Raw genomic sequence first — 12,953 nt, forward strand, 5'->3', positions numbered from 1 at the left:
ACTCTAGTATTCTTGGGCTTCCATGGTGGCTCAGCTGCTAAAGAATCTGTCTGCAATGTGGGAGATCTGGGTTTGATCCCTGGGTTGGGAAGATCCCCTAGAGAAGGGAAAGGCTACCCACTCCAGTATTCTGGCCTGGAGAATTCCATGGATTATACAGCCCATGGAGTCACAAAGAGTCGGACATGACTGAGCAACTTTCACTTCATTTCACTTCACCATTCCTGAAATATTTCATTAAATAGTCTTGGTTGGATGTAGTAAAAATCAGCCTTGGTGTCTACTATTGCTGATACTTAATTTTATTCAGGCTTGACTTCAAAGTAGATGGTTTCAAAGGGTCTTGTATAAGGAACTAGTCTTGTTTAATATTCTTTTTATCTTTTATTGATACAGAGAAGAAACCCAATAAAGGACAAAACTAAATGTGATTAAATGAATTCTCATAGGAAAGAATTAAAAAAACTGACCTTTTAAAAGTAAACTGTTGAGATTTAATTGCATGTGTTTAATATTGTTGTTGCTGTTCCGTTGCTAATTTGTGTCTGACTCTTTGCTGCCCCAGGGATTGCAGTGTGCCAGGCTTCCCTGTCCTTCACTCTTCTCTGGAGTTTGCTCCAACCCATGTCCACTGAGCCGGTGATGCCATCCAACCATCTCATCCTCTGTCACCCCCTTCTCCTCCTGCCTTCCATCTTTCCCAGCCATCCAACCATCTCAGCCTCTGTCACCCCCTTCTCCTCCTGCCTTCCATCTTTCCCAGCATCAGGGTCTTTTCTAGTGAGTCGGCTCTTCCCGTGAGGTAGCCAAAATATTGGAGCTTCAGCTTCAACATCAGTCCTTCCAATGAATATTCAGGGTTGACTGGTTTGATCTCCTTACAGTCCAAGGGACTCTCAAGAGTCTTCTCCAGCACCACAATTTGAAAACAGCAATTCTTCGGCACTCAACCTTCTTAGCTCATTATTACTGGTACACTGGGATTGTTAATTGGATGTAATGATATTTAAAATTTAACACTGTTATTGAATAATTGTAAAACTTTTTAATGATATGAATGTAATAACAGGATGATTTAATAATAAATTTCATCATTATTTAAGCTCCCAATAGAAAAATTAAACCTTGGCCTGGTTTGGTAAGGTCTTTCTATAAAATTCAAAGCTAAGGAAAAGAGAGAAGTTTTAACTTTCAAGGGCAATGAAGAGCTTTGGAAATGCAGACCATTATTCTGATCAATACAGCTCACAACTTCCTGTTCTGAGAGGAAGGCAGAAGTAGTGCTGAGTAGTTTGAGGACTTGTTGAGACTTCCAGGTGAATCAGTCAGGGGGCACTTAGGAATAAAGTCATTCAAAATATTGCACATTAGCTTCTAATTTGCCTATCCCACTTTGGATCAGCTAGTGGAAAATGTACACATATTTTGATTTCAGAACAATTCAGAAGAACAAAGCTCATGCTTCTCAAGGGAAGGATTTGACTATCTCTGTGACACTTGAGGTTTCTGTTGCTGGTGTGCATTCCTGCTAAGCTTGCCTCAGGAAATCACTGCAGGACTAGAAATATACATCTTTGTGCCAAGCAACCAGCATAGGAATAGAGTATGAGCTTCACAGTTAAACAGATACATGTGAAATCTGTCTTCTCTGTTTACTGTGTGCCTTTAAGATTTTTGCTTGACCTCTCCGAGTTCCAGGTATCTCATGATACTTACCAATACCATAACTTTGCCCCGTGAGAGAAATACTGTAAAAGGCAGTGTCTAGAATATTTTAAGGCTTTTAGAAATAGTACTTAATATTATTTTACTCACAGAAATTCTAGCTATGATACTCCTCTCCATGAAAAACTTAGTCTAATTATCTTGTATTATAAGAATAATCTTAGCTTGCTGTGAAGCAATAACCTAGCATGAAACCCAGCGGAGTAAATCATTACTAAACTGCTAGACTGGTTTTCTCCCTTATTCGAAATTTGATCCCCAAGGTCACCTGGGTGGTAGCCCAAACGAAGTCTGAGGTTAGAGACTGTTAAGTTACTTTGATTTTGAGAAAGGGCAAGTTATAAATTATAACTTTATAAATTTATGAAGACCAAGAAAATAAATATTTTTATAATACAACTATTGTTTACTTCTCTGGCCTTTTTATGCTTCTAAATGATAATTTAACGAATATACTTTGCATTTAGAGTGCATGCTACATCAGTATTTTTTTTTTCCTAAACAGATTAATGCAATATTAGGAGTTGAAGAAAGTCATAAACATTCATATCATTTTAAGCACACCATAATAAAAGCCATCATCTTGTGGGTCACTTTTTTAAATTACTATTTTATAGAATAAATTCATTTATGAAAAGTTAACTGCTAATCTTTTTAAATTAAGTGATACCGCATAGATAAAAGTCATCTGTAGATGTTTAGTTTGTCCATTGAAAGGTTAAGATAATGACCTTTGATTTTGAAAAAGGGCAAGTTATAAATTATAACTTTATAAATTTATGAAGACCAAGAAAATAAATATTTTTATAATACAACTAATGAAACACATTCACAACCCTAGGTTATCCAAAAATCTGTTTTCTTTCTTCAACCTTTCCCTTGAGGTAAAGGACTATATTTTTAAACTGAAGACTAGAGTACAAAAGTGGGTACTGAAGTTTTGTGTTATAGCTGATTGTTAGAGATCAGCGAGGAAGCATAATTTGGATGCAGGAAAAAAAAAGCATTTTTAGGATATTTCTGGTTGCAGGACAAATGTTATATGAAATCTTTTAGGTCAAAAGTATTCCAGGACTTCCCTAGTGGAGCAGTGGAAAAGCATCCGCCTGCCAACACAGGGGACATGGGCTCGGTCCCTGGTCTGGGAAGATTCCACGTGCCTCGGAGCAACTGTAGCCCGCCTGCCCAACTACTGAGCTGGCCCTCTAGAGCCCAGGCTCTGTGATCAGAGAGGCCGCTGCAGCGAGAGCCCTCTCACAACTGGTGAGCAGACCCCACTGGCCACAACCAGAGAAAGCCTGCGTGCAGCCACAAGGCCCAGTGCAGCCAAAAACAAATACGCAAATAAATGAAAAGTCAGCTTCTCAGAAAGAAAACAATTGTAAGTAGGTGTTCAGTGATGTGGTGGTGACTGTGGGGGAGGGGAAGCCTTCTGTGGTCCTGATTGACTAGGTCTCCATCTTCAGGGAGCTTATGCCTCTGGACTGTGCACTTCACAAGTATTTCAGAGTATTTTTTTCCTCTCCCCTCTGGTGAGGCAGGATGGCTGCATTAGATTAGTGTTGGGAACAGGCATACTTCAGAGACATTGTGGAGTTGGTTCCTACCACTGTGATAGACTGAATATTTTAATGAAAAAGCCACATGAATTTTTTTTGACTTCTCAGTGCATACGCAAGGTATACTGCTGTATTATATTATTCAATAGCATTGATTTACTGGATTTGATGGGATTAGAGAATATGATAAATATATACACATCTGCATGTATATTCCATTGGCATGCACATCTCCACATGTACACTGAGACTTGCTCCTGTGCACACACCATGATCCGCCCAGACGTATCACACCAGCCACAGTACAGTGCCCGTGTCGCTGCCTGGACACACCAGGACAGGAATGCCCCTGCATCTCCATACACCAGGTGTGTCGGGACACAAGCAGGCACACCAAGGGGCCATCGCAACATGACTGGATGTTGGGCCGCTGCCTGGATTGAGGCGCACAAGGATGAGCCCCTGTTGGAAACGCCGGCCTCTCGACACACCAGGGAACGTCTGGACACAGCGCCCACACAGACGCGCGCCTGTGACAGCCTTGGTGTCGCAACCCATTCCTCCTATCGTGACAGAAGGAACCATGTTGAGACGCCTGAACCTGTTTCGAGGCCTCTCCAATCGTCGACGCGTGACCACACCACGTGTGGTCCCTTGTCCTGGACCCGAGTGCCTCCCAGGCCCGACCCCAGGCCAGGCAGGCCGCCCGCATGGAGACACAATGCGTATCGAGCCCCTCCAGCATGTCGAGACAGAAAACCACACCGCGGCCAAACCCTTTCTGCAGCGGCACGCACACTATTGCAACCCACCACCCCAGGCTACCGCACGCCCTCTTGTGTTGTGACCTAAGGGGGCCGCGAAACAGGGAGATGCCCCGACACAAAGCCTGTTGCAACACGCACGCAGAGCCACCCCGGAGACGCCAGCACACAGTGATGTGTCAGAGCGTGCCACGCGGATTGCGAGAGCGCGTCACGATGGAGGTGGTGTCACAGCGCCCCCTGGGAGGTCAGGATGGATTTTCTATGTTCTGACACGCACACATGTGATTTTTCCTTCTGGAAAAATGTGGTCTTACAGGCTAGGGGCTTAGCTCCAGGCAGAACCCAGCTAGGTCGCCTGGCCCAGCTAGGTCTGCCCTGTAAAGGATAGCCAACTGCACTGGGAGCCTGAATGCTGCGGGTGGTGCTCACACAGAGAGGAACTTACCAGTGCCCCCGCTTCTGGCTCAGCTGGTAAAGCATCCGCCTGCAATGCGGGAGACCTGGGCTCCATCCCTAGGTTGGGAAGATTCCCCTGGAGAAGGGAAAGGCTCCCCACTCCAGTACTCTAGCCTGGAGAATCCCATGCGGTTGCAGAGTCAGACGTGACTGAGGGCTTTTCACTTTCAGAAATGGGCAAGAAAGACAGTGAATGCTTGTCCCAGAACTCATGAGAAGTTTGCTTTGGAGTTCCGCATTGCCAGCACCTTATTAACAAACAGAATGAACGGCTTTGTTAAATGAGTCACCCATCTGGCAACATCTCATGTAGCATGCACAGAGGTTTTCTGGTTTGGAAGTTTGTATTTACCATCACAAGGTAGAGAAGGGCTGTGTAACATCTATTATATCCTAAGTCTTAATTCTACTAAGACATTTTATTCTAATTTAAATACAGTCTCAGAAAGTCTTTATTATTTTTATCAAGTTCCCCTTTTCACCAGCGTCTCAGGAGAAGTCCACTGGGAAGAGTTCCGAGTGGCTTCGTCTGGATGGGTGGTGCTGCTCTTTAGTCAGGAGTATGCCTGACTCCTTAGCCGCCCATGGATGGTAGCCTGCCAGGCTCCTCTGTCCACGGGATTTCCCAGACAGAATTACTGCAGTGGGTTGCCATTCCTTTCCCAGGAGATCTTCCTGACCCAGGGATGGAACCTGCATCTCCTGCATTGGCAAGTTAGTTCTTTACCACTGAACCACCTGGCAAGACCTTTATCTAGACTGCAACCCCATATTCTTGATTATCTGCAGAGGTGACCTACTTTTTCCTTAAAAATTTATGCCAATACCTTATATATAAATATATAAATCCTTGGTTAAAGGGGTGATAATTACAGTTTCTGAGTTCATAGCATAGGTTTTAGAGTAATTCATAAATGTATTTAGTTAATCTCTGAAAATTAACTAGGTCTGTGATTTGTGTAATTTATTATTTCAATGAAACTGAGTATATTTATGTGCAAAATGTGTCTAATAAAAGTGTCAGAGTTTTTTAGGATGAATTTAGATTAACATAGTAAATATTTAAATGGGATTAACTAATCTTTTTCTTGGATTTATTAATATATTTCATAATACATTTTTAATAAAAGGGTGAATTCATTTCCCTCTAGGTTCCTCATAAGGCCAAAGACTCCATGGCTTAGATCTGATATTTTGTCTTGGCGAGTTAAAATATTTCATTACCTCTTATTCTTTAAAAAAAAAAAATATTAAAAACCTACAAATTGAATTCATTTAAGATAGTATTATAGAAAGCTAGTTGAAATTATTATGCCATTTCCAAATATAAAATGCTTGTGAAAGCACAAAATGAAATCAAAGGGAACTTTTGCTTTCTACCATGATGAAATCATTGGTGCTAGGTTAGCCCTATTGTCATAATTCTATTAATATAAAATAGGGAAAAAAATGCAGGTTTTGGGCAACAGGCAAAGCAAGTCTGTGGTAGAAGAAACTGAGTTTGGAGGATATGGAAACTCTCTGTACTATACTTGAAATTCTCCTATAAGTCCAAAATTGGTCTAAAATTTAAAAAAAATTATTGAAAAACACAATTCTCTCTTATATACTACTTCGCAACTTGCTATTCCCATTATTTGTAATACAGAGTAATTTCTTATGTAATATAATCAAATTTATTGAATAACCCTTTATTGAACTTTATAGTATCCAAAATAATGTTGTAATGAAATTTGTTGTACAAGCTTTTTTTTTGGCCTAGTAGTTTGAAAGGATATACTTCAAAATGTCACCAGCAGCTACTGATGGATGAAAAGGTGAAAGTGATTTTTTATATGTTTATGATTTTACATCGCTTCTCAATTTTCTTTCTTTGTTTTGAAGATGTATTATTTCTATAATCAGAAGATTTTGTCTTGGTTTCCTCAAGTTTTTCCTCTTTCTTTTAAAAAATGTGTTTATTAGATAGAGCAATACCATTTTAAGAAATATTATATCCAGGAGGAAAAAATCAAAACAATGTAATAGATGTATTGGAATTAAGGCAACCAAGTACAATAAGCCCACCCATTACAGTTTCTGAGTTTATTGTAGTCCATGACATGGTTTTGCAATCTTTTTCAGGCAACCCTGAAGGTCCATCGGATCCTTTCAGGGGGAATGCAAGGTCAGCCCCATTTTTATAATAAAACTAGTGAGTTATTTACCTTTTTCACTGTGTTCACATTTGCACCGATGGTACAAAGACAAATAAGAATAACATTAGTGGGTCCTCAGCACAAATCGAGTTACGCCGAGCGGGCCTACTAGACATGAAGACCAACCTCAACACACGCACACAGCTTCACAAAAGCCCGAAGCAGAGCAAAAGAAACAAACAAATCCTAGTTTTGCTTAGGAATGTGTGGGAGGAAGCAGTGAAAATTATTTGCCTTAACAAATTTTGGTCTTTGAATGTCATGGTGCGCTCAGTCCCTCAGTCATGTGACTCTGTGACTCCACGGACTGTGGGTCGCCAGGCGCCTCTGTCCATGGGCTTTTCCGGGCAAGAACCCTGCTCTAGGGGATCTTCACGACCCAGGGATGGAACCCCTGTACCTTGCTTCTCCTGCAGTGGCAAGTGGACTCTTGACCACTTAGTTGCCTGGGAGAAATAGTCTATGTAATGCAATAGGACACACACACAAAGCAGTTCTGCTGGGTAGCAAACTACCAAGTTTGCCCTAAGGAAAAGCACCCGTTCAACTGAATGGTGAGCTGCACTAGCGTCTTTTTTTCGTCTAACACTGTTTTCACTTGAAAGGATGACTGACAATCTGGTTCTTTTAGACTTGGGTATTTGGCAGACATTTTATTACCAATGAACAGAATGAGTCTGCCATTTAGAGGAAAACAATTAAAAAAAAAATTCTCCTACATACATTTAGGAGCCAGTCTTTCAATGTGTTTATTTTTCTATCTGGAATATTCAAAGACTGGCTCCTAAAGGTATGTAGGAGAATTTTTTTTTTTTAATTTTGAGGATAAAAAAGGAACTGCTAGAAAGAAAACGCATGCACAAACACACAGGCACACACAAACACAAACTAGTTGCAAAGGAAGAAACGACAGGCTTCTTGAACTGTCGAGTTCCACGAGTAACAAACACAAAGAAGCAGGTTTTCACAGGACATATTGTGACAAACATCTCTCGCGCATCAAGCTGGGTTATTATGTAATGTCGTGTGAAGACATTTTTTGTTATGCAAAGACTCAGATAATGTATTACTTCTATTATTTTCATAAAAACAACGACACAACAGCAAGCACAACACTCAGAGATTGAATGAAGAATGAGACAAACAAAATGCAAATACAGACAGAGACGCAGGGGCGGTAGATACGGGTGCAGATAGAGACACCGCAATAGCTGCGGGGAGACGAAAAGCTCAGTGTTATCTGATAGTCTTTTTCTTAAAACCAATTCATACAGTAAAAAACAAAGTAAAAACAGTAAAGAAAGACAGTTCATACAGTAAAAGACAGAAAGGATAGGAAACAAGGTCCCGTGAAATACAAATATTGCATAAAACAATTAAACAAGAGGAATAAGACCAAATATATTCTTTTAAAATTTAAGTGTAAAAAAATAAAACGTACCTGTTAAAAGATAAATGTTATTAGTGCCATGTAACAAAATCCAGATATTTGAGTGTTTACCAACAAACATTCCTCAAATACAGTGCTACAGAAAGTTACCATGAGGCATAGTTGCAGTGTAAGAGATTAATGAGAAGAAACTGGATTTGGGATATATGGGAACTCTTTGTACTATGCTTGTTATTTTTCTGTAAATCCAAACTTGGTCTAAAAAGTTTATTTTAAAAAATAGAATACTACTCCATATACTGCCTTGCAACTTGCCATTGTTTTGTATAGGTATATGTTGTAGAATGTTTTCCCATATTAACAATTATAGATTTACAGTATTATTTGTAATCTTTGCAGACTAATCCATAATGTAATACAATAGCATTTCTTTTAAAAATCCTTTGTTGAATTTTATATATTTAAAGCAATGTTGTAATGCTCAAAATTCTCCAAGCCAGGCTTCAACAGTACGTGAACCATGAACTTCTGGATGTTCAAGCTGGATTTAGAAAAGGCCAGAGGATCCAGAGATCAAATTGCCAACGTCCATATATGTATGTGTGTGTGTATATATATATATATATATATTCTTTTTCATTGTGGTTCATCACAGGACACTGAATACAGTTCCCTGCGCTACGCAGGAGGACCTTGCTTACCCGTTCTATGTATGATGGTTTGCATCTGCTGTTTCCAAACTCCCAGTTCTTCCCTCCTCCATCCCCCACCTTGGCAACCCGTCTCTTCTCTATGTGTGTGAGTCTGTATTTCACAGGTATGCTCATTTGTGTCATATCTTAGAGTCCACGTATAAGTGATATCATATGGTGCTTGTCTCTTTCTGACTTTCTTTGCTTGGTGTGAAAATCTGTAGATCCAGCCATGTTGCTCCAAATAGCATTACTCATTCTTCTCACACTAAGCTGTTTCAATATCCTGTATGCAATTCATAGATTCAAATGCTGTTACTAAGTCAGGAAAATCAGAAAATTAATATCCAATTAAAAACTAGGAAAAAGTAAAATAAGTGTAAGGAAATCACATCAAAACCATGAATGATACCTAATAGTAAAAATGCTATACAGTAACTAAGTGAAATTGCTGGTCTTTGAAAACACCATTACAGTACACATCCCTCAGTGAGGGTAATTAAGAGAAAAAGATAGCAAGTCTGAACTCAAGTTTTAGTTTAAAAAATATATTTACCAAAATATAGAGTATCTAACATATCAATTAATATCAGCAAGAATATCTTGGTGGAATTACTATTCTGTACTCTTCAAATATGGCTTAATTTATCAAAGTAGAATTAAGTAAAACATTATCAGAGTAGACTACTTTTTCCATTTTAAATGACTTTGTAATCTGGACTTACAAAGTTCTATATTTAAGTTTACTTAAATACGGACCTATAAGACTCTATCTTTTCTTTTTTTTTTAATTTATTTTATTAAAGTATAGTTGATTTACAATGATGTGTTAATTTCTGTTTCACAGCAAAGTCATTCAGTTACATACATGTGTGCATGTACACATGGATGCACACACATGCACATACACACATGTATTCAGTCATGTGTGAACGAATATGTGTATATATACACATGCTTTTTCATATTCTTTTCCATTATGGTTTATCACAGAACACTGAATATAATTCTCTGTGCTATACAGTGGGACCTTGTTGTGAGACTGTCTTTTCTATACATTTACTGTTCTAGATCTTAAAGGAAGAATGCTTCCCAATTTTTTCCATTAAAGTAATATAACACTGATTTCCAAACTGCAAAAGACATAATTATCTGGCATCTCATTTTCTTTATACAGCCATGAATTGAAGCTCACGTATATCCCCAAAGCGTGCTCTCTGCAGACCAACTCGGGGGCAAGCCAGTTCATAAACTTCTATCATCCAGTGGGTTGTGACCACACTTTTTCCAATGACGTGTAATTCCTAACACCGGGATGAGGGTCTCCTTTCAAGATTTCCCTTCCTAGAGTGTGTGCCCTTAGTCCCTGCATGCCATACAGAATTCTCTTACATTTAATAGTTACTCTTAAAGTGTTAATTGCTCAGTCATATCCGACTCTTTGCGACCCCACGGACTGCAGTCCACCAGGCTCCCCTGTCCATGGAATTCTCCAGGCAATAATATTGGTGTGGGTAGCTGTTCCCTTCTCCAGGAGATCTTCCTGACCCAGGGATTGAACCCAGGTCTCCTGCACTGCTGGCAGATTCTTTACTATCTGAGCCACCAAGAAAGCCCCACTCTTAAATCATGGTTTAATAATTCTTTATATTTAACTTCTCTGTAATATTTAAATCACTCCATGGCTTCTGTCTCCTGATTGGACCCAGACTGATACTAGCTACCTTGGTGTTCGTATATCATTCAATGGACCCTGTGAAAATGCTTGGGCAGCACTGCTTCCACCACAGGCTTTTTCTTAAAAGACAGATTTATGGAGGTTATACCAGACATACAAACATCATATATGTTTAAGATGTGTGACTTGATGTTTTGATATGTATACATTGTTAAATGATCACCACAATCAGGCTGATTATTACATCCATCAACTCTATATAGTTACCATTTCCTTTTCATGTGTGATTGAAAATTAAATTTCATAGTTACCCTCTTAGCAAATTTAAAGTGTGCAATCTAGCATTAATGATAGGTACCAGGCTACCAGGCTGTATATTATCTCAAGAACTCACCTTCCATAACTAACCTCTCGCCCTTTGAGCAGTGTCCCCCTTTCCTGCGAGTCTTTGGGAACCACTATTCCACTCTCTGCTTGTATGAGTTTGTCTACACCAGGGCCCCCTCGGGCTTCCCAGGTGGCTTAGTGGTAAAGAATCGGTCTGCCAATGCAGGAGGTGCAGGAGACCCAGATTCCATCCCTGGGTCAGGAAGATCCTTGGAGAAGGAAATGGCAACCCACTCTAGTATTCCTACCTGAAAAATTCCATGGATAGAGGAGCCTGGCGGGCTACAGTCTATAGAGTCATGAAGAGTCTGACACGACTGAAGCAGCTAAGCATGCAGTCCTCGCTTGTCTGAGCTCACTCTGTCTGCAGTTTCAGTGACTCTCAATGAACCGTGATGTGATGATATTAAATGGAAGATTCCAGGAACAAATGATTCCCAAGTTTTGTATTGCACGCCATTCTGAGTAGTGTGATGAAATCTTGCGCTGACCAGCTCCATCCCTTGGTGTGAATCTCCCCTTTGTCTGATGTCTCCAGGCTCTTAAATGCTTGTTATCAGATTGACTGTTGATGTATCAGTTTTTTTGTACAAGTAACCCTTATTTTACTTAATATTGGCCCCTAAGAGCCAGAGTAGTGATGCTGGCAAGTCGGATATTGTCTTATTTTACCTAATTTATAAATTAAACTTCATCCTAGGTATGCATGTATAAAGAAGAACATAACATATATAAGGGTTCGGTACTATCTATGGTTTCAGATATACAATGGGAGTCTTGGAAGGAATTCTTTGTGGTTAAGGGGAGACTACTGCATTTTAGATTCCATATCTAAAATGAGACCACGCAGTATTTGTCTTTTTAAAGTTAGCTACAAAAAGAGACTATAAATTATCACAAAATACGTCTTGAATTAATTGACTCTTGAGGTTTCCTCTCGTCTACCCTCCAAATTTCAATCTCTTTCAATGTCATACTGTTCTCAGTTGGCAGGAATCTCAATTTTAACCTCTCAATATTTCCAGCCCCAAATGTGTTCAAGGTCCCTGGCAGAAGGTGGGGCTATATGGTGGAGGATCTTATGGATGTAGGGCTTCTACTATTATTTCAGTGTTTTCATAACCCATATGATATTTCAGAACTGATTGAATATAAGCCCTGATTATCACCAATATTATCCCTGTAGGGAAATGTATGAATTTGGAACTAGCAGCAGGAAAGACACTTGAAGCTTAAATTTGTTTAAATAAACCTCAAATATACAAGATTTGGTTTCAGGCATGAGCTGGGGATCCGGTAATCCATAGCATTGCAAAGAGTCGGACACAACTGAGTGACAAGAAAGCCTAGTGAGCAGTAAATGGAGGAAAAGAAAATATCTATCCAGATGAATGAAATCTTTTCTCATTCCTATCTTAAGATTATAAGCTATATTTATATTTTCTAAACTTTAGTCTTTATAAATTTTCTGAGAAGCCAACAAATGTTTTTCAGTAGAGGAATTTAACTATCTCACAAGAACAGAGAAAATCCTGGTCTATACAAACATGCTTTTTTGACTTATCCTTCTGGAATCCAAAAACATTAAGTGGTTAACATGTAGAATCCAGGCAACTAAAAGAAGAAAAGCTCTGTTGCCTAGTAGAAAAAAAATCAGTGCTTATAAGAGAAAAGTGGTTAGTGATTTGCTATCATGAAATCAGAAATTTCTTTGTTTAAAGACGGAAGGTAGAAAATAATCAATTGCATCGTCAATAATAAGACTCACAATTGTCCATTGTTATATCTTCAGATTACTGAGAGTCAGAAAGTTGATTCATAGGATGAAGCCCATAAATGACACAAATGTCTCTAACAAAGGAAAACACCAGTCTCCCCTTCTTCAATATTCAGTATCACCCTTTGATTGAACTGAACATTCTTGTAAGTGAATAGGAAATAAGCAAAGTGATTCTATTCTTGAGGTTTCCACTATGGGCCCTTCAATTGAAATGAACTAAAGGCCAGTTTATCACTGACATAAAGCAACCAAGAAATCATGCAACCAGAAATACAGAGTACATTTCAAATAATGTTACCTATATCACACACATTGTTTCAG

General features: G+C 39.2%; 1 protein-coding gene across 1 annotated transcript in view; it reads left to right on the forward strand.

Annotated features, from left to right (window-relative positions):
• Positions 1–4,156: 4,156 nt before the first annotated feature.
• LOC529488 (glutamate decarboxylase 1) overlaps positions 4,157–12,953 on the forward strand; it is a 68,572-nt gene continuing 59,775 nt past the window's right edge. Inside the window, exons 1-2 of the mRNA XM_024984526.2 lie at positions 4,157–4,295; positions 4,947–5,067. Of these exons, the coding sequence (XP_024840294.1) occupies positions 4,157–4,295; positions 4,947–5,067 (260 nt within the window). The remainder of the gene's footprint in view (positions 4,296–4,946; positions 5,068–12,953) is intronic.

Source organism: Bos taurus, chromosome 24, assembly GCF_002263795.3.
Source record: "Bos taurus isolate L1 Dominette 01449 registration number 42190680 breed Hereford chromosome 24, ARS-UCD2.0, whole genome shotgun sequence".
NCBI lineage: Eukaryota > Metazoa > Chordata > Mammalia > Artiodactyla > Bovidae > Bos > Bos taurus.